General features: G+C 43.1%; 1 protein-coding gene across 1 annotated transcript in view; it reads left to right on the top strand.

Annotated features, from left to right (window-relative positions):
• Positions 1–3,379: 3,379 nt before the first annotated feature.
• Positions 3,380–22,151, top strand: part of LOC121876110 — a 51,696-nt gene continuing 32,924 nt past the window's right edge. Inside the window, exon 1 of the mRNA XM_042381048.1 lies at positions 3,380–3,897. Coding sequence (XP_042236982.1) covers positions 3,860–3,897 — 38 coding nt within the window. The 5' untranslated portion in view covers positions 3,380–3,859. The remainder of the gene's footprint in view (positions 3,898–22,151) is intronic.

Below are 22,151 nucleotides of genomic sequence, written 5' to 3' on the forward strand. Positions count from 1 at the left end.
TTACTTTGTCTCCTAGTTCTGGAGTTATAGGGTCAGCTTTTTTATGTTGCTTGCAGATCATTTCAGCACGTGAGGCTGCAAAATGTTCTCGTACTTGTCAATGAATGCTGTTGTGGGGTCCAGGATATTTGGTTCACACTCAGGATGGGTTGGAGAAAGGAAACTCACAATGTGCTCTCTATATACATGTTGTATTGGATGTACAATGCAGCTTGGTGCTGGGAAGGCAGCATGGTTACAAGCGTGATGTAGAGAGAGCTGGTTGGTGAGGATGCTCAGAGGAGGACCAGCTTGTGGGTCGCCATGCTCGCCGGCGGGAGCGAGGACCACCAGGCAGCGGAGGAGGAGCGAGGACCACCAGGCAGGCGGAGGAGGTGTTGCTGGCTGGTTGGTGTAGGTAGAAAAGAGACAGGTCACCACGAGGTCAGGTCTTAAATAGCGGGGGGTAGGCGTGGCTTAGTAGTTGACCCCAGCTCCGTGATGTATGGCGGCGCTGGTTGACCTAGACCACGAGGCATACGCTGGGGAATTGGTGGGGTCGGCTACTCAGCGACAAACAGCGTTTGTAGGGGAGAAATCCACTACACTGTAGTCAAGGTAGGTACCTTGGCTGTAGTGGACTCTCCCATATAACTGCTGATTGGTCACTTGCCGTCTGCTTACCAGCCAACCAGCGGCGAGTTCCACAGACCGGGCCTCGCTTCGGATTGCGCTGTGATTGGCCAGTTACCGCCTTCACCTCAGCCAACCAACAGCGCCGCTCACAAATTAAATCGAGAGAATAAATCAACATAATCATGAGTTAATCACTAATATATGCACAGTAAATAAACAATAAACTACTTTGTAATATCACCATTGATTGCACTTTACCCCCATAAATAATACTAGAGCAGCACTTAATAGTTAATACTCAACTAAACCCGATTTGAAAAGGTATCCACCACTGACAAATTCAAACGTCCTTCCACCTCCATGGCCAGCCAATGACTGACATGGCTCCACGGTAAGTATAGTGCCCAGTGTGCCACTCCAGAATTTAAAAAAAATCCAAAATTGCACCTCAGAAAACTTCATGATTGACCTAAAATAACCAAGATGTTCATTTTCACAGTACACGAACATTTACCTTGTGTTAAGGTCTCGAAAATATGTACTTTTAATTGTCTTACCTGGGATTTACATATATTTAATGCATGTAGAATTGTAGTGGAAGTTCTTCCGAATCACTGCTGGCATCTTCTGGGTGCATAGTTGCCACCTCTGACTTGGAGCACTTCTCTGTATAGCGCTGGTGACACTTTCCACTTTTCATGTCGCTAAGCAGAGATTTAGATGGGTTCCAATTGGAGCAAGACCCTCCCTGCCGAGCGACTGCTTGCTTTGCAAGCATACGGTTTGCAACAGTTTCGGTTAATAGCCTGTTGGAATGCTTGGTTTTGACAAAGTTTATCTTAGAAAACATCCGCTCAATTACGGCAGATGAATGTGGCAAGGCCAATAATTCTCGCATGAATGTTGCAAGGGTAGAAAATTTTGCTTCATTGTTTCCATCTTTTATTTCAAGTAATTCTTGCCAAAAAGAGGTTGGTGACAAGTTCAAATTTTGAAGACTAGCCTTGGCATGCAACAGATCTTGCCACTGGTCTTGTAAATCATCAAGGTCTGTCTCTTTCACGAGTGTGGGGAAATGAACAGCCAATTGTGCAATTGATTTAACATTTCGTTGCGGAGACAGAGCAACTTTTGGATCAATAATAGTAAGCTGTGCTAGGACACTATCTTCTTCTAGGGGAAATCTCTTCCTTATTTGCACACACAGTTCTGCTAAAAATTTATGACAGTCAACAAGGAACCTTTCTTTACTTTCCCCAAGTGGTTCTTTCAGTAGCAAAGCTTCACATCTTCCAGCCAGATACTGGCCGCGAACTGAACCTGTCCAGAGTCCGTACAGTCGTACTCCGTATGTGTCCACTCCCGGCCCTCCCTTGCTGAACTTCAATGATGAAAAACTAGTTCATGACTTATATTTTATCATCAATCACAATCACCGTGTATATTTTTGTCTCGTTTCCAATTGATTAAGTATAATTACGTTTTATGATATACTACATTATTGCAGTGCACGCATCAAAATATTTTGTTTCGATACACTTAACAAAAACTCCAAGATTTATTGGATTCTAAGGAAAAACTCCAAGACTCCAAGGTCGAAGCAAAAAACCCAAGCTCTAGTAGAAAATCCCAAGGAGTGGCAACACTAGTGCCACACTCCAGGGAACTACAAACCTAAAACTAATATTAATCAACTCCCACATTAAGCTGCAATATATATATATATATATATATATATATATATATATATATATATATATATATATATATATATATATATATATATATATATATATCTTGATAAAATCACACGGGAAAATGGAAACAACCCTTAGCTTTCGTCTTTATTCAAGACATATTCAGAGGCAACTGAAGTTGCCTTTGAAGATGTCTTGAATAAAGACAACGTTTCCATTGTGGATTTACATGAAATATATATATATATATATATATATATATATATATATATATATATATATATATATATATATATATATATATATATATATATATATATATATATATATATATATATATATATATATATATATATATATATATATATATATATATATATATAAATATTTTTTTATGGGATTAGCCCACCCGGGCACAGGTCACTGACCCACATTGGGACCCGGGGGGCGAAAATGTAATAATAATAATAATTCATAGTCAATAAAATTTATAATAAAAAGTAAAATAAAATATTAATGGTAATAATATTAACAACACTGTAATAATAATAATAATAATAATAATATTAATAATAATAATAATAATAATAATAATAACTGCGATAATAATAATAATAATAATAATATTATAAATACAAAGAAATACAAGAATGAAAAAATCAATAGTGAGAAACGCTATGTGTATGTTGTGTTGTCATGTACGAGAAACAATTGAGACCCTACAATTGTGTGTAAATGAGGCAGAAAGACAGATGAGCAACCTGGGACTTGGTCACACATCATTATACGAAATTATATTTACATTGGGTAACATGTTTAAAAAAATATTTCACTATGCACAGCGCAACGCACCACTGTACATTACGCATGAAATACAGGGGTATTGAGTATCAACGACCATCTGGGCACACACTGCAAACCTCACTCGCTCCACGTAAGCAGGAAAACTGGCCAGTTAAGCGTGTGTGCGTGTGTGTGTAGCGGTGCCCCCGGTGTGTATGACGTCCACAGAATTGGGTTCACCTGTATTCGCTTTACCATTAGTCAGTGCTCGCCCGAAAGAAGTTGTTCTTGTGATATTGTTAGGTGTACTCACTAATTGCTCTGTCCTGGAGGAAATTGTCAGTCCTGTGTGTCTAGAGCTTCACCCGTTACGGTTGTGTACTGGTGATATTACATGTAAAGTATGCAGAGATCTGTAATTGTACACAACATTTGAAGAACTATCGAGAGGTGACGCATGATGTTAACAGGATGTACTGATTTTTTTCGTAAATCACGTGAAATACAGTAAAGTTTAAGTTTTAAGCTATTCAGTGATTTTAAACATCAACTGTGCTTTGTCGTAGTCTGATTGAAATTACCAAAATATAAAATAAATATTTATCTTACATCACAGGAAATATGGTTTTAGTATTTACTCATTCAGTGACTTCGGTATTACCCAAATTTATTTACTGCATATGATTACTTTGGTCCACGAAACTTAGTACAAAACGTTCATTAATGAATTAAATGAAGCATAACCAAGCAGGTGACCATAGCAGATGACAAAAGTGATTCTTTATTCAACAACTACAATGAAGTAAGTAATTAGAGTGAGTTTTTTACGTTCGGTTGATTTGATTTGAATTCATTTTGTAAAGATTTATGTAATACAATACACTATATACTTACGTAATTAACTGTATATACACCATTACCGAAGTATAAGCTTTGTCCGCGGGCGGGTCGGGTCGTGTTGCGTCTCTGTAACAAAGCGTGTTCGGCATTCGGGCCTTCGATGTTGAGCGGCAGGAATTGGACAGTGATTACATAAGATCATCAAGATCGTCTAAGTGATGTGAAAGTGTAAATCGATGTAGGATTTTTAATGGTAGACGCGATTGTATTTTTGAAAACTCAAATTCCACCGAGTTGGAGGTACAGCCCACAGGTCGGGAGGCCAGCAGCCTACAACCACAACTCGCTGCCATATGACAAAGCTTTTTTTTTTTTTTTTAAGGAGTTGTGTTCACGGCTGTAATAAATGCCAACCAGGGCGTGTAGTACTGTGATTTTAGGTAAATCAGTTCACAGTGTTATCAGTGACCGCAGAAAAGGCTGTAAATAACTTAAAGTGAATACATATTGGCAATCAAGCTGGTAAGGACCACTGCCAGCCTATTCGTGTCATAGGTGCCACAGAGACTTTAAATTTTATTTTGTTTGTGTGCTTTCTCAAGGACTGAAACTGTGTTTATAATACACCACTCATAGGGAGATACAGTGTACACAGTGATAGTTCATAGTGTCATCAGTGACCGCGGAAGTTGTAAATAACTTAAAGGGAGCACTAACTAGCAAGCAAGCTGGAAAGGCACCGTGCTAGCTGAAACCAAGTCGTGTCATAGGTGTCACAGAGACTTTAAATTTTATTTTGTTTGTGTGCTTTCTAAAGGACTGTGAATACACCATACAGTGTACGCAGTCGCAGAAGACAACTCTATAGGCAACAGAGAGTAGCTAAGTACTGTGTAGGGTTATGGGATATTGGTTCACACTCAGGATGGGATGGAGAAAGGAAACTCACAATGTGCTCACTGTATACATATTGTATTGGATGTACAATGCAGCTTGTTGCCGGGTAGGTAGCATGGTAATACTTTTCCTTTTTTTATCCTCTTCGCCACTGATCGGCTTGTTAGCCGCTTGGGCGATCGGTCACGTCTCTGTCACGCACTGTTGGCAAATACTGGGCATGCACCGGCTCCTGAATGTACCTGAACCCGCTCCAGTGTTGGTCAAGTCTTCTCTTGAAAGAGCTCACACTCGGTGCCGTCACAACACTCTCTGGTAGATTGTTCCAAGAGTTTACAACCCTCACTCCGAAAAAGTTTGCCCTCACGGTTTTCTGGACTTGCGGCTTCTTCAATCTTGAGCTGTGACCCCTTGTGGGGCGAGCTTCCGCCAGGTCCAAGTAAGGACACTCAACTGGGTAGTGCCCCCTGAGATACTTATACACCTCAACTAGGTCCCCCCTTGCCCGTCTGTAGTATAAGCTAGGCAAGTTCAGGCGCTCCAATCTCTCAGGGTAGCTGAAGTGCCGAAGTGCAGGCACCAGTTTGGTGGCCCTCCTTTGAACATTTTCAACCAACTGACAGTCCCTAGCATATCTCGGGGACCAGATGGGGTGACAGTACTCCAGATGGGGAAGCACTTCACTCCTGAAGATCGTTACGAGGGACGGACCGTCTAGATATCTGAACGACCTTCTTATAAGACCCAATAATTTATTTGCCTGATTTACCTTCTTCTCACAATGGCCCGTCTTCTCACAATAAGCGTTGAGTAGAGAGAGCTGGGTGGTGAGGGTGCCCAGAGTGAGGGCACGCGGCTTGAGGGACGCCAAGGTCGTTGGCGGGAGCGGCAGCCGCACAGCTGGCGCGGAGGAGGTGTTGCTTGCTGGTGGCACTGGGTAGAAAGAGAGGCTGATCACAGCGGTGTCAGGCCTTATAAGGCGGGGGTAGGCGTGGGTAGATAGTTGACCCCCGCTCCATGGGCGGCGCTGGAGGCGTAGGCTGGGGAATTCGAGAAGGTTCGGTGCTTGTAGGGGAGGAATCCACTACAACTGTTCTTTTTTCTTTTCCTTTTTTCTCTCTTTACTTTTTTTAAAATAGGTGTAGATCTATACACAGTCTGCACCCCCCTCCCCCCCCACCCCCACAACAACCATGAGTTTGATATGTGATGACTGCAGGGAGACGTCGGATATGAAGGATACAGGCCTGTTAATGCAACGTTTAGGAAGTTACTAACTGCCGTAAAGCATGATGGCTGTTGCTGGTATTGCCCTGACTGCATAGTCAAGGTGAATGAGGCGATTGCAAGCCATAAGGGAACGAGTTCTCTAGGGACGAAAATAGATGACGCTGGAGCCCTGCTGGTTGACAAACTGGAGCAAGTTGTGAAAGAGATCCTGGCTAAGACTGAGGAAGTAGCCGATAGAATGGAGGTGGTTGTTAAGAGGAGTTATGCTGACATATTAGCAGGGCTACGGGAGGGGGCGGGGAGTAATGCAGGATCAGAACAGGTTCTACAGCAGCTTGGGACTTTGAAGAAGTGTGTCGAAGAAATGAAAATTAACGGACCTACTGTTAGGGGAGAGGAGGAACACCAGGAACGTCTTCAGCGCAGGAACAATGGAATCGTTTTTGGAGTCCCAGAGAGCCAGGATGTGAGGAGGCTGGGACAAAAGCAGGGGGATAAGCCTCGCCCCCTCAGGATCACACTAGCGAGCGGGGAAGAGAAATGGCAGATTATTCGGCAGGCAAAAAACTTAGCAAGGAACGAGGCATTTCGGGATGTATTCATTCACCCAGATCGCACGGGAACAGCACAAGAAGCTCCTGCAGGACTTGAAGCAGAAGAGGGAGGAGTCAAGGAAGAACGGGGACGGGTGTACATGGGTTATACTCAGGGGGAGGGTAGTGGAAGCAAGTGTGCCGACACAGGGCCAGGGAGCAGCAGTGCACCCTCCACCCACTCAACCCCCCTCCCGGGAGGCGGAACAGCTCCGCCTACCGGAGAGGAGGAGGTGAGCGCCGTGTAAACAATGACATTTCTAACCACACCCTGCAAAATACAGTGTACTTAGCAAATGCTGCAGCTTCTGAGAATGGGGTGGGGGATGGGGTGGGGTGGGGTTACTACTAAGAGCAGAGACGTTACCGAGAACAAATTCTGGCTTGAATGAAATGCACACTAATACTGACACGTTTCTCGATAAGAGAGAGGAGTTTGAAACACTACTAAGAGTACGCCAACCAGATATTGTAGGAGTTGTAGAACTGTTATACAAGAATAGGAGAATCGACCCAGAGGAATGTGAGTTCAGTATTGCTGGATATGACTCATTTACGAACCTTTCTCAAGAAACTTGCAAGAGGGGTGTGGTTATCTATGCTAGGCAAGACCTTACAGGCAACCAGGCGAGGGTACAAGGAGAGGATGTTTTTGAAGAGTCCAAGTGGTGTGAAATTAAATTAAAAAGAGGGGACTTACTTATCATCGGGTGTATCTACAGATCCCCAAACTGCGTCCCACTAAATTAAAGGAACTTAAGTACCTTAATAAACAACGCGGCGATGCTCAACCCTAGCCACCTCCTTATCATGGGGGACTTTAACTATGGCGACATCGACTGGAGAAACGAGTCCACCCCAAATGACTTGAATAACCCTGCTACTCATTTTGTAGAAACTCTGAGAGTTAATTTTCTATTCTAACATGTTAGAGACCCGACACATTACAGAGGGGAGCAAACACCCAAGCCACTAGACCTCATCATAACAAACGAGGAGGGTATGGTGGCCAAACTGGAACACCTTGCCCCATATAGTGTTGTCATTCAGATTTAACTGGTACCTAGTTCAGGATAAGGCCAGGCCAAGGTGCAAATATTACAAGGGAAATTACAATGGGATGAGGGAAGAAATGAGTGGTATCAACAGGCCTGACTCATTAAGGTACAAGAACGCAGACACTTCGCTGAATATCATAACTAGTAAAGTGACCCAGTTGATTGATAAATATACACCCATGACCAAACCCAGTGTTTCTAGGAATACGAGGGGATCCCTACACATGAAGCATGCGGCGGTCGACAGAATTAAGAAGAAAACCCAGAAATTCAAGACGTGGGTTAGGTCAAACGATGAGCAAGACAGGAGGATGTATGCAAGAGGCATAAACCAAGCAAAGATAGAGTGTAGAAGGGCTGAAAAAGAGTTCCAGAAGCTGTTTGCAAACGAGGTCAAGTCAAACCCAAAGGCGTTTTACCGCTATGCAAAGTCGAAATTGACAACACGAGTAGGAGTATCAGACTTGAGGCCTGAGGATGGTAGTTACATAGAATCTGACCAGGATAAAGTTGAGGCATTGAAGAGCTTCTTTTCCTCGGTGTTCACAAGAGAGGATGCATCTAACCTTCCTGTGTTTGAGGACAGACGGTTCGACACAGCACTGACCCACATTGTGTTCACAGAAGAGGGTATTAGAAATTTACTGTCCAGGCTAAAGGTTCATAAGAGTCCCGGCCCTGACATGGTGCATCCTAGAGTGCTAAGAGAGTTGTGCAACGAGCTTGCAGAGCCCCTGAAGATCCTGTTTTGTAAATGCCTGGACGAACAAATGGTCCCCAGTGAATGGAAAGTGGCTTATCTAAGTCTTATCTTAAAGAAGGGTGATCGTCACTCCACGAACAACTATAGACCGGTGAGCCTGACCAGCATAATATGTAAAGTGCTTGAGAGTATTTTCAGAGATGCCGCAATGGAACATCTAATACGAAACAACCTTGTAAAGGATTGCCAACACGTTTTTTTAACGGGGCGCTGCTGCTTAACACAATTGCTCAAGGTATTGGATATTTGGACCCATATTCTGGAACGGGGTGGTAATATCGACAATATATACCTAGATTTTGCCAAGGCTTTCGACATGTACCCCATGAAAGGCTGAAAATCAAACTGGAAGGGTACGGAATTCGGGGAAATGTCCTAGCGTGGGTAGAAGATTTTCTACATGACCGCAAGCAGTGTGTGGTGATTAATGGCACGAAATCGTCATCCGTACCTGTCACAAGTGGGGTACCACAGGGCAGTGTATTGGGCCCGCTGTTGTTTGTTTGTTTCATAAATATCATGCCTGACGTTGTACACTCCTCCATACAAATGTTTGCCGATGACGCCAAATTATTTCGGAAATTAAGAACCAAGCGAGCTGTGAAGAGCTGCAGAAGGACCTCTGTGGGCTACAGGAATGGTCGAAGAAATGGCTGCTGAGATTCAATGTCACGAAGTGTAAGAGGATGCCCATGGGGCGTACCAACGGTAAGGAGGCGTATCATATGTCCCAACGGGATGAAGAAACTGCACTAGTTGAGACTGAATGTGAGAAGGACCTAGGTGTGTATGTTGACAATGAGCTGAAGTTCTCGGGCCATTTCGAGAAGAAGGTAAACCAGGCAAATAAATTATTGGGTCTTATAAGAAGGTAGTTCAGATATCTAGACGTTCCGTCCCTCGTAACGATCTTCAAGAGTGAAGTGCTTCCCCATCTGGAGAACTGTCACCCCGTCTGGTCCCCGAGATATGCTAGGGATTGTCAGTTGGTTGAAAATATTTCAAAGAGGCTACCAAACTGGTGCCTGCACTTCGGCACCTCAGCTACCCTGAGGGATTGGAGCGCCTGAACTTGCCTAGCTTATATTACAGACATGCAAGGGGTGACCTAGTTGAGGTGTATAAGCATCTTAGGGGGCACTACTCAGTCGAGTGTCCTTACTTGGAGCTGGCGGACGCTCGCCCCACAAGTGGTCACAGCTCAAGATTGAAGAAGCCACAAGTCCAGAAAACTGTGAGGGCAAACTTTTTCGGAGTGAGGGTTGTAAACTCTTGGAACAATCTACGAGAGTGTTGTGACGGCACTGAGTGCGAGCTCTTTCAAGACAAGACTTGACCAACACTGGAGCGGGTTTAGGTACTCTCCTCCTTTAGTCGACAATCTCTCTTCCCTTGCTCTTCGCCGAAATGTTGCTTTAGTCTCTCTTTTACAGGTACTTTAACGGGCAATGTTCGGTGGATTTGGCATCCTGTGTACCCCCGGCAAGGCTTTGGGCTCGTAACACACTTCTTGCCCGCGGTGCCTACTGTTTCTCTGTGGATGTCGGTCACACGAGAATAACCCGTCATAGTACTCCCTTCTTTCCTTACACAGCCAAACTGTGGAATGCTCTGCTTTCTTCTGTGTTTCCAAAATTAAATAATCTGTCTCACTTTAAAAAGCTGGTTTTCCGGCATCTTTGTGGTATAGATTAACACAATATAACCTTTTTGTTCTCTTTTTAATTTCTTTCTGTTCTTTTTTTTTTCGCCCCCGAGGCCCCGTTGTGGTTCGTTTGACCTGTGCCCGGGTGGGCTAATTCCCGTAAAAAAAACATTCAGGAGCCGGTGCATACCCAGTATTTGCCAACAGTGCTTGACAGAGACGTGACCGATCGCCCGGGCGGCTAGCGAGCCGATCTTTTGGTGAAGAGGATAAGTGAAAAGGAAGAGTAATCAGAGACGTGACCGATCGCCCAAGCGGCTAATGAGCCGATGAGTGGCGAAGAGGATAAAAGTAAAAGTATATAAATTATTTGCACCGTAATACTTATTTTCAATGTAGTCCTCGACGTTACATGGCTTATAATGACTGTTCGCAGCACGGTGAAAGAAATAATGATACAACAGGACTAGAAGGTAAAAGTTAATTTGTTACAAACACATTTTCATTTTGAACACCAAGCTTAATCCATAAAAAAAAATATATATAAATTATATGACTTTTTAAAAATAGGTTTAGTTTGACCTGGAACAGCAGATGATAAAGTCACTGGTAATTAATAACCATCTCAGCATGAATTTTTGTTTTTATTCTGGGGGCACTGCCTTTTATATTTTTACTTTTATCCTCCTCGCCACTGAACGACTCGTTAGCCGCTTGGGAGGTCGGTCACATTTCTGTTATGCACTGTTGACACGTACTGGACATGAACTGGTTCCTGAATATATCTGAACCTGCCCCAGTGTTGGCCAAGTCTGGTCTTGAAACAGCTCACACTCGGTGCCGTCACAACACTCTCTGGCAGGTTGTTCTAAGAGTCCACAACTCTCACTCCGAAAAAGTTTGCCCCTCACAGTTTTCTGGACATGTGGCTCCTTCAACCTTGAGCTGTGGCCGCTTGTGGGGCGGGCGTCCGCCGGCTCAAGGATACGGACACTCAGCTGAGTAGTGCCCTCTGAGGTGTTTACACACCTCAATTACGTCACCCATTGCCCGACTGTAGTATAAGCTAGGCAGTTGCAGGCGCTCTAATCTCTCTGGATAACTGAGGTGCCGTAGTGCAGGCACCAGTCTGGTGGCCCTCCTTTGGACATTTTCAATGAACAGTCAGTCTATAGCATATCCCAGGGACCAGAAGGGGAGACAGTACTCCAGGCAGGGAAGCACCTCACTCTTGAAGATCGTTACGATGGACGGACGGTGTAGATATCTGAACGACCTTCTTATAAGACCTACCATTTAAATTGCTTGATTCAACTTCTCGCAATGGCCCGAGAACTTCAGTTCATTGTCAACATACACACGCAGGTCCTTTTCGCATTCGGTCTCTATTAATGCAGTCTCTTCGTCCCTGTGGGACATATGATACGCCACCTTACCGTTGGTACGGCCCAGGTGCATCCTCTTACACTTCTTGACATTGATTCTTAGCAGCCATTTCTTCGATCACTCTTGAAACTCACGAGATCTTCACAGTCTGTTTGGTTCTTAATTTCCCTGAATAACTTGGCATCGTCCGCAAAAATTTGTATGGAGGAGTGTATAATTTCCGGTATGTCATTTATGAAACAAACAACAACGGGCCCAATACACTGCTCTGTGGTACCCTGTTTGTCACGGGTACTGGGTACGCAGACGATTTCGTACCATTAATCGCCACGCACTGCTTGCGATCATGAATAGTAATGCAAAGCCAAAGAAGAAAAAAAAGCATTCGTTTTTTAAAACTTTTTTTTTAAATCTGGAGTAGAAAAACGTGTTTTTATTTTGTGCTTTTGGGGGGCAAAAAATTTATTTTATAGTCTTATTGCAGCAACTATAACACTACCTTCAGCCAATCTGGCTTATATATAATATAATTAGTAACATTTTAACTACTGTATACTGTACTTACATAATACAACTAAGTTCTGTTTTACTTAGCAAGATTCTTTTCACCACTCTAAGAGCTAATTATAAAAGGATAATACAGAGAAAAATGTAGAATAGTGTAAAGCATTACTGTTGTAAATAGTGTTTCTGTGCATGTTGGAGAGTTGGACTGTGGTGCTAGTAATTGACCGGTACTGTACGCGTTTAAACGGGTTCTAACTAACTGCCAGCCTGCCACAACTTGAGCAGTCCACTGTCCACCGAGTCAGTGAGCATTTGAGTCTTATTGGGGGAGGATCTATCTACATCTGTCTCTGTGAAATGAAATTGAACTGTGTGTAGGAAATCAGAGCTAAATATCAACAGAACTGAAAATTCCAGGGAGAAGGAAAATAGAAGTTATGGCTCTTTTTAAAGATGTAGAGGGTGAAAGTCTTAACACATCCAGGGTGAAATGTATTGTAATGTTGAGGCATAATTTGGTGTTATAGTATATTGTTTGTAAAGTAGGTTTTATGGTTACCGGTATTTACTATTCCAAGCAACAGTTATTTTGGCAAGTTTAGGATGATTTTCGTGTATATATTGACGTATTACTTATGGAAGAATTTTCTGGAATGCATTGCATAATTTTTTTATGATTTACTTATTATTGTATGCCTAGATCATTCTAGAATTCTCCAGGCGTGTCTGAAGCCGACCTCCATCGTCTGGACGTCGCTAGAATCCTCTAGGCATCTGACGATATTTTGTATTTATTTTTTATTTTTATTTTTTTTTTTTTAAGATTTATAGGAATATTACCTACGCGGACCTAAAGCTTAAATGCTGGTCCACCCACTGCTGGGATAAAACACCAGCATCTTTTTAGTTAACTGTACATCTCCACCACTAGCGTTGGGGTGGATGCTCGGTAAGAAACTGTTGGGTTTCTTGAGAGTGGTTGGTGGTTAGCATTTTGGCAACCTTCTCTGCTGTGATAGGGGGTTGTATGTTTCTCCTAGCTAGTTTTGTTCCAGGGCACTCTCTGAGGTAGTGCTGCAGTGAGTTTTCTGCTCTGCTGTCGCAGGTTGTGCACATCAGACTGGGAAAAAAATGGCACATTAATTTTTATTTAAATGTTTTCGCTAAAATTTTATAACGTTTGTTACTGAAACTTACTTAGAGTTATATCAACGTCATAACATAAAACATGACCTCACGTGAGGTGACTTAACACAATGTACCCACAGAGGACGACCTCATTTTACCAAGTGAACATGACAACGATAACCTCACAAAATATGACGGTTGAGGATGACCTGATCACGATTTCCACAAAAATTTAAATAATAATAAATAATAATAATAATAATAATACTAATAATTAACGGTTTATTGAAAAAGTTCTGCAGCCCGAAGGCTGAACATATACATTGGACATAAATGACTTATTACATACATTGGTGGTTTAACAAAAGCCTTCATTAGAGAAAGGTAAAGGAACATACAGTGAACATACAGATTAATGTAGGATTGTACGTGTTGAACAGCAAACACGTAGTGTAGTAACTAACTCCCAGATGGTGTTAGGAGGGACCTCACGTGATGTAGGAGTTCCCTCAGATGGTGTTATGAGGGACCTGACGTGGTGTAGTAATTCCCTCGCAGATGGTGTTATGAGGGACCACGTGGTGTAGTAATTCCCTCACAGATGGTGTTATGGGGGACCTCACGTGGTGTAATTACTTCACAGATGGTGTTATGAGGGTCCTCACGTGGTGTAGTAATTCCCTCACAGATGGTGTTATGAGGGACCTGATGTGGTGTAGTAATTCCCTCACAGATGGTGTTATGAGGGACCTGACGTGGTGTAGTAATTCCCTCACAGATGGTGTTATGTGGGGGCCTCACGTGGTGTAGTAATTCCTTCACAGATGGTGTTATATGAGTGAGGTTTGGTCCCAGGCCTTCATATCGTAGACGGATTAACACATCGCTGGTTGTTTTTGGGTCTCACTGGCCGTTATCACTGGGTACCTGGGACCTCACTGTGTGAAGGTTAACTTGGGTACGACTGTTACTGTTGAGTTGTTCTCACTGACTTAAGCACTGTTCACCACTGTTCACCTCTGTTTAACACTGGTTCCAATAATGATTTACTTAATGCACAAAGGCTGAACATACCACGTAGAAAACTCAGATCAAACAACAATGACTCCCAAATGGATAAACATTTATTTAAAGAATATTATTGGACAAAGGAAGGCTATAGGTAGGAGAATAAATCGTGGTGAAGTTTACCTCCGAGATTATTATAAAGTATTGGCCAGTAGGGTTAAGACCGAGATAAGAAAGCAAAGAGGAATAATGAACTGATGGTAGCAAAGGAGGCGAAGTCAAAACCCCAAAGGATTTTTCCAAATGTATCAAACTAAAACACGAGATATGATCGAGGTGTATAAATGGAAGTCAGGGCTAAACAAAGGTGATAAAGCAAGTTAACAAACATTAACATGAACTTGAATACGCTGGATAGCTTCAAACACAGGGTCGTTAGTTCATAAGTTCGTTTGTGGTTCGTGAGCTCGAAGTGAAATTTATTGTGCCATTTTTTCCTAGTATGAAAATTGTGCCATTTTTTCCTGTGCCATTATTTCCTGTGCCATTTTTTCCTGTGCCATTTTTTCCGAGTACCGTTTCTGTGACCAGGTGGAAATCTACCTGGCTGTTGTTTTGTCTGTACACTGATACCAATCGTCAGGAAATTACCAAAGACTGGCGGGACAGCAGTAGTAATTCGATGACACTTGTGATATATCTAATGCTTCTGTATATTCGACCTGGCCGCTGGTAACCAATGGTGGAAACTGATAAGCGGCGAAAGGGGTTCATAACAGTATTTTACCCCACATTTTCCCTCTGCTTCAAAGCCCTGTCCACTTTGAATAAGTAATATTGTTGGTAATTTTATCGGTTAAAATACTCGAAAATGTAAATTTCCGACGGAAATGCTATAGAATAAATTAATTATTTTTTGTGTTTTTCTGTTATTCCCTATTTAAGACTCAGTATATAAGTAGGTGTTGGCAACTTCTACATATTTACCAGTTAAGATTATTAAAGGTTTGTTTGGTGTCTTTACATGCTTTGCACGTGAAAAAAAAAATATTTATCATAAACACATCTGCGTTTGTTACAACTGACTTGTCGGAGCCAAGCGTAATCTCATGTACACAAAAAAAACGTAAAATTACATCATGATGCCTTAACAAAGTATCTTTCACTAGTACCAGGGCTTTCTGTTTATTACAGCGGGTCCATCCCTTGGCTAGGACGTTAGATAAGGTTTGGTAAGTTTCTTTGGTTGGTTAGGTCAGGTTAAATTTGGTTTCAGTAATTGTTTCCTCTTTTAAACTCTAATATCTAATATACTATAGGACTAGGTGTGTGTGTATAATAATAATAATAATAATAATAATAATAATTAACGGTTTATTGAAAGAGCTTGGCAGCCAGAAGGCTGAAAATATACAGTTACATATTTGGGGAATGGGTTACGAATTACAAATGATATACAAGTAACATAAGTGACACAAATAAGACATATAATAACTAGATGTGGAAAAGCTCAAACTACAGTTCATTTCAACATAGTGACAGTGTAAGGAGCAGTGTTTACTGGGAGTGAATACACTGATTTATTACAAGTTATTGATAATTTTTACAATGGTTGGGACTGGGCTGTTCTTATAGCGATCAGTTCGTGCACGTATGGGCTGGATGCGGTTGTGGTGTCGAACAGCAATTCTCGGACAAGGGATCTCAGGTGGTAGTAGGAGCCGGTGTCGGGGATGGTGTAGAAGCTTCTTACCAAATTTGCAGATGAGGTCGTGGTGATGGTCAGTGAGAGTCGAAAGGGTCAGTGTGTTGAGCGCTTCTTGATATGTGGAGTAGGAAGGGGAGAGAATAATCTTGCATGCCCTCTTTTGCACTTTTTCTAGGTGTTTACGTTGTGTGGCATTTAGGGAGGAAGACCAGGTGGGGAGGCATAGGTGAGCTTGGGAAGTATGAATGTTGTGTAAACACTGAGGAGCTCGTGTGCAGGAACTCCGAGAGACTTGAGTCGGCGGAGGAGGTGGAGACGGAAACTGGAGGATTTGACAACTTCACTGACGTGTGGTTTCCAATTTAGTTTGTTGTCTATGGTGACGCCGAGGAGCTTCGTGGAATCTACAACCTGGAGTGTGTTCGGACCTAGAGTAATGGAAGAAGGTGGGACAATGTCGGAGGTTGATGTGCATAACCATGAGATGTGATGGTTGATGGTGACATGGTTGGTGGTGTACAGTTTGGAGACTGTTCAATAAATGAAGGGCGGTATAGTTGGGGAGCAGAATTGGTGGCCTTGGTCCAATGGTGGAATCATCGACATATTTCCAGCGAGCAGGGGGGTTTCTCTTAGGGCATCATTGATGAGCATAAGGAAGCAAGTGGTCACGGTGCCTTGGGGGACGCCACAGGTGAGTATTGACTGAAAGGTGGAACAGCCCCTCGAGCGTGCAACGGCGTCGGTCACTGAGGAAGTCTGTAAGCCATGGTATAAGACTTCTCGAAGCCGAGGTCAATAACTGTTGATGATTATATTGTGGTGCGACTAGGTCGAGCGCTTTAGTAATCAATGAAGGCGACAGCTACAGACGTTTTCGTTTCTCCGAGATGGCGGTATATGTAATCGAAAGCTGACAAGACGGAGAGTGGTGGTGGAGGAAGTTTTCATGTTACCAAATTGCTGAGGGTCTACGACTCCTGCAATATCAGCATAAGCCCAGTCGAACACAAAACTTTCACAGATTAGGCTGGGTATTGGGGTGATTGCAACAGGTCGTAGCTGATTTAAGGATTGTGGGCTGGTTGACTTGGGCACTGGTGATACATAAGAGGTCTTCCAGTCAGCTGGGCATCTGGCTTGACTGAGAGAAGCATTGATGATGGAGCAGAGGGGTTTAGCAAGCTCCGGGGAGAACTCCTTGAAGAGTTTCATTGGTAAGTCAATGGGGGTGGTAGAGCGTTTTAATTTTAGTTTGTCCAGGCGTTTTGCTACGTCAAATTCTTCTACTAAGTCAGTGGGAAGGGGGGCTGGTAGGTAAGCAGGGAGAGTGGTTGTGTCAAGCCGTGGGAGCGTCTGGCATATAGTAGCGAAATGGTTATTTGTTTGCTCAGCTTCGTCAACATTAGTGAGATGGCTAAGGAAGGGGAGGGGGTGTGTCTTATTGTTTAGTCCACAGAGTTCTTTAAGCTTACCATACCATTGACTGATGTTGGTCTGCTTCAGGTGTTGTAATTTGGTTGGGTAGTGGGACTTCTTTGCAGTGCGTATTTCGCGGATGACTCGGTTGCGAAGGGACCTGTAGCGGATGTGGTCATTGAGATGAAAGGCTCTGTCTCTCTGTTGCATAAGTCTTTTGATCCGAGGTGTGATCCAGGGCAAGTCAGCTGGGTGAGATCTGACGGACTTCTCGGGGAAGAAGTGGTGGTGAGCTTCCGTGGTGGTGTTGGTATAATTTATCCATTTGGTTTCCACGTCATCCACGCTAAGTACTTCAGTCCAGGGATGGTGAACTATCCACTGCCCGAAGAGGCGCACTGCAGAGTGAGTAATCGGCCTGTAGGTCTTGATGTAGGGTCTCTGTACTTGAGTGGGAGTGGCAGCTGGGGACCAGAGCACTGATAAGTGTGTGCTACACCCGATAGGAGGCATTGGTTGAGGTGGTTGGTACTGGTCCGCTAAGTCAGTTAAGATAAGGTCAAGGGTATTCTGACCGTGTGTGGGGAAGGTCACAACTTGTGATAGTGATAGCTGGTCCTGGATATCGGTGGTGTCAATTTCATTAAAATCCCCACATAATACTAACTTGGCGCATGGGTACCTAACTCTGAGGTGGTCTGAGGTGGTGATGAGATGATTGATATGAGTGTCTCTGGTGGGTGATCAAGGCGGATGGTATGCCACACAGATTATGATGGAAGCAGTGTTGCGCGGGTGGGCCCGTAGCACGACACATACCCATAATGCTTCCACATCTGCTGGGACTTGAACATCCAGGCGTGACGGGCGTAGGTCATCTTGACAGAAGAGGGCAACGCCCCCTCCGCGTCTATGTGAACGAAGGTGATGAAAGAGTTGATATCCCTCAATATGACACGTTTCAGGCACAATTTGCCAAGCCTCACATATGGCAACGACGCTCGCGGCGGCTGACCTGACTGTAGTTGCCAGCTCGTCGAACTTGTTAGCTAGGGAAGTGACGTTGGATAGCAGTAAAGACGGGAGATCATACCATATCCGTGGAACTTCAGTGTGGTGGTATGGTCTGTCAGGGGTGGGTTTCTCCGGTTTCCTAGTGGAGGTTACGGTTCTAATGGGCTTATGTGTATGACGGCCTTGTCTACGGCTCCGCGCGTGGAATATGTTCAGTGACTTGAGTCGCGCGATAACACTGCCATCAGGATAACCGTTCCCACGCTTTAGATGGTACAGAGTGCGTCGGGAGTAAGTGATTGGTGGCCATCTGTTGAGATCTGTTGTGGGCGGACGGAAGTGTTTGTCACTGACGGCACTTTGAGGGCCACTGACACTGGTAGACATCTGTTAATATTTGTCAGTCGTAAAGACCGTGGGTCTTTGTCCCTGGTGCTTGGGGTCGCCGACACTGTTTTCACGATATATGTAAACACCGCGGTGGTCCTTGTCACTGGCACTTTAAAGGTGACCTATAAAGTGCCCACTGTCTGACTTTTCCTTGGGGTATAGCAGGGGGAGTGGGCAGGGCCAAACAGACTCGGCCTGGCTGCTAAAACCGGGAGCGCCTTCGGGGCACGTCTTGTCTCACTGACGGTTGACAAGTGTGTGTGTGTGTGTGTGTGTGTGCGCTCTGGACAGCCGAAACTGCGCAATCGTTTTTTATCAAACTTGGTGGAAAAATTGCAAAGAATTCGTAGAGTGGAACAAACCTGGTCCCATATCGATGGTTTCTTTAGGAAGCCATTACATAACCATTTTATTTACGCTGGAAAATGATGCAAGTCTACGGACTTTGCGCACCATCTTTCGATGTATGCTGTCAGCCCACGAATGCAGTTATCGTACGGCTCCCTCCTCCTCCCCCCACTTTTTTTCTTAGCCTACTTTTTTTTAATGTTGTTTGGATTAGTAAAGGAAGGAAGATGAGTAAATAGAAGAATAAATAAAGAAGGGGAAACAGAAAATAATTTGAGATAACAGGTGGGGGGGAGCTGAGTTTCATCATGCGTCTGGATGCGCAGTTTCAATGTTACCAGACGACCTTACAGTTACAGTGTATACTTATTCCTGTGGCTCATGGAAATGGAGAAGAGATAAAAATATAATAACAGGAATGCATGGAGAAGATGACTACAATAGACACAGGGTGAATATAGACAGTGAAACAGACAGGAGGTTGACAAAAATAGACAGACTCATACATGCACAAATAGAAAATATGGCAACTAACATGACAGACAGACAGCTGACTGACTGGTTCACATTCGGCAAACAGGCAGACACACGCCAGCAACGGATAAGACAGACAGATTTGACGACACAAAGAGTACAGACGGGCTTACAGTCAAACACCACGCAGACGAACAGACAGTTGGGATGGCAATAGAGAGGACGGATAGACTTGAGACAAATTAGAAGGCATTTATAAACAAGAATAACACCAAATTGACCATAGCTGCGTCAGTGAGGGTAGGAGGTCTTACATCCACCACCGTAAATAATAAGACGCATTGAAAACTAACACCCTCGTGCGGAAAGAACATTGATGATGACTATGATGACTTAACACAGGTGATGACTTAAGCAGATGGTGACTAATATAATCAGAATCAAGGTCACTTCTCTTCATAATATAATTTATCTCGGGATGATCATCGGCAATTCATAATAATTTTTTTTTATGATTTTAACCTCTCCTTATGGCGAATGTTTCTTTACTTAATTATTCTAACATTTATTCTATTCCTTCTTATAGTATATTAGACACCGAAAGTATCACGACCACGACCATGATTATAACACCCACGACCATGATTATAACAACCACGACCATGATTATAACAACCACGACTATGATTATAGCAACCACGACCGTGATTATAACAACCACGACTATGATTATAACAACCACGACCATGATTATAACAACCACGACCGTGATTATAACAACCACGACTATGATTATAACAACCACGACCATGATTATACACCCACGAGCATGATTATAACAACCACGACCATGATTATAACAACCACGACCATGATTATAACAACCACGACCATGATTATAATAACCACGACCGTGATTATAACAACCACGACTATGATTATAACAACCACGACCATGATTATACAACTTATGATTATAACAACCACGACCATGATTATAACAACCACGACCATGATTATAACAACCACGATGATTATAGTGACCGTGATTATAACAACCACGATTATAACAACCACGACGAGGATTATAACAACGACCATGATTATAACGATTATAACAACCACGACTATGATTATAGTTAACCACGACCGTGATTATAACAACCACGACTATGATTATAACAACCACGACCATGATTATACACCCACGACCATGATTACACAACCACGACCATGATTATACAACCACGACCATGATTATAACAACCACAATTATGATTATAAAAACCACGACTCTGATTATAACAACCACGACTATGATTATAACACCAACGACCATGATTATAACAACCACGAATATGATTATAACAACCACGACCATGATTATAACAACCACGACTATGATTATAACAACCACGACCATGATTATAACAACCACGACTATGATTATAACAACCATGACCATGATTATAACAACCACGACCATGATTATCTCATATACTATAGGAATAGCCGTGTGTCTGTGTGTGTGTCTGTTCTGGGCAGCTGAAACGGCACAATCGTTTTTCATCAAACTTGGTGGAAAAATCGCAAGCAATTCGTAGAGTGGAACAAACCTGGTCTCAGGTCGAAGGTTTCTTTAGGAAGGCATTAATTAATCATTTTATATATGCTTGAAAACGGTGTCGCTGTATGCTGCCAGCCTTCTGGCGGTTGCGCGCCTGTTCGAACTTTCAAGCTTTGGTAAACTGTACCACCGGACTAGACACCGGGCATGAAGTGCCCACGATCACTTGTATTTACTATATTGATAAAAACATCTGTTGAAAAAAATACCGAAATTGAATTGAACAACGCATCTGATGTTAGCCATCTCTTCTGGTGTTAGCCATCTCCTCCACAATTACCAATGATAGTAGAGCAGATAATGGAAAAATCGTGCAAATGGTGATACAAGCATGAAATATGGCATGATTATACCTTAGGGGCTACTTGTCAAATCTGCCTGATTGGCCATTTGGGAATCCAATATGGCGGCCATTTTTGAAGATGGCTGCCAAATTGACCTTCGAAAGATGATTTTTTTTATAGAAATTGATGTAGATGGTTACTCTAAATGATCTTAATGTCGATATGTATGTTTTCGAGCATGCTTAGATGATCTTTTTTTCTATTTCTGTTTTCTCAGATATATATTTGTTTTATTTATGACTGGTTTTATGTACTGGTTTTATGTTTTTTCCAACTAGGTGAGGGTAGCATGCAGAGGGTCTCTGCACGTGAGGGAGTGATTGTCGGGCACTACCAGGGCACACTGGTGACATCACTGCTGTGCAACCCAGCATGGGGTTTAGTGTCAGCTAAGAAAAAGTATGTCATACTGCAACAGCTTAGTGTCCCAAATGCTGCTTAACCAACCCCAAATCAGTTAAGCAGCCGCACCTGAATTGACAGGAAGTGCCATTGCGGGAGAACCTAGCCAAGGATAACGGGGTTTTAGTTATCTGGATGGTGTACAGATCGCACGGGACTAATGACGCTGGATGAACGATCGGACTAGGTGTAGGGCAAACGGCATGAACCTAGTTGTATCCCATACAAGAAAGTGCTCATCAGGGTGGTAAAAGGATAAACTTTCGGCCCTGAAG

The sequence above is a fragment of the Homarus americanus genome, unplaced genomic scaffold (genome assembly GCF_018991925.1).
Source record: "Homarus americanus isolate GMGI-L3 unplaced genomic scaffold, GMGI_Hamer_2.0 scaffold34921, whole genome shotgun sequence".
Taxonomy (NCBI): Eukaryota; Metazoa; Arthropoda; class Malacostraca; order Decapoda; family Nephropidae; genus Homarus; species Homarus americanus.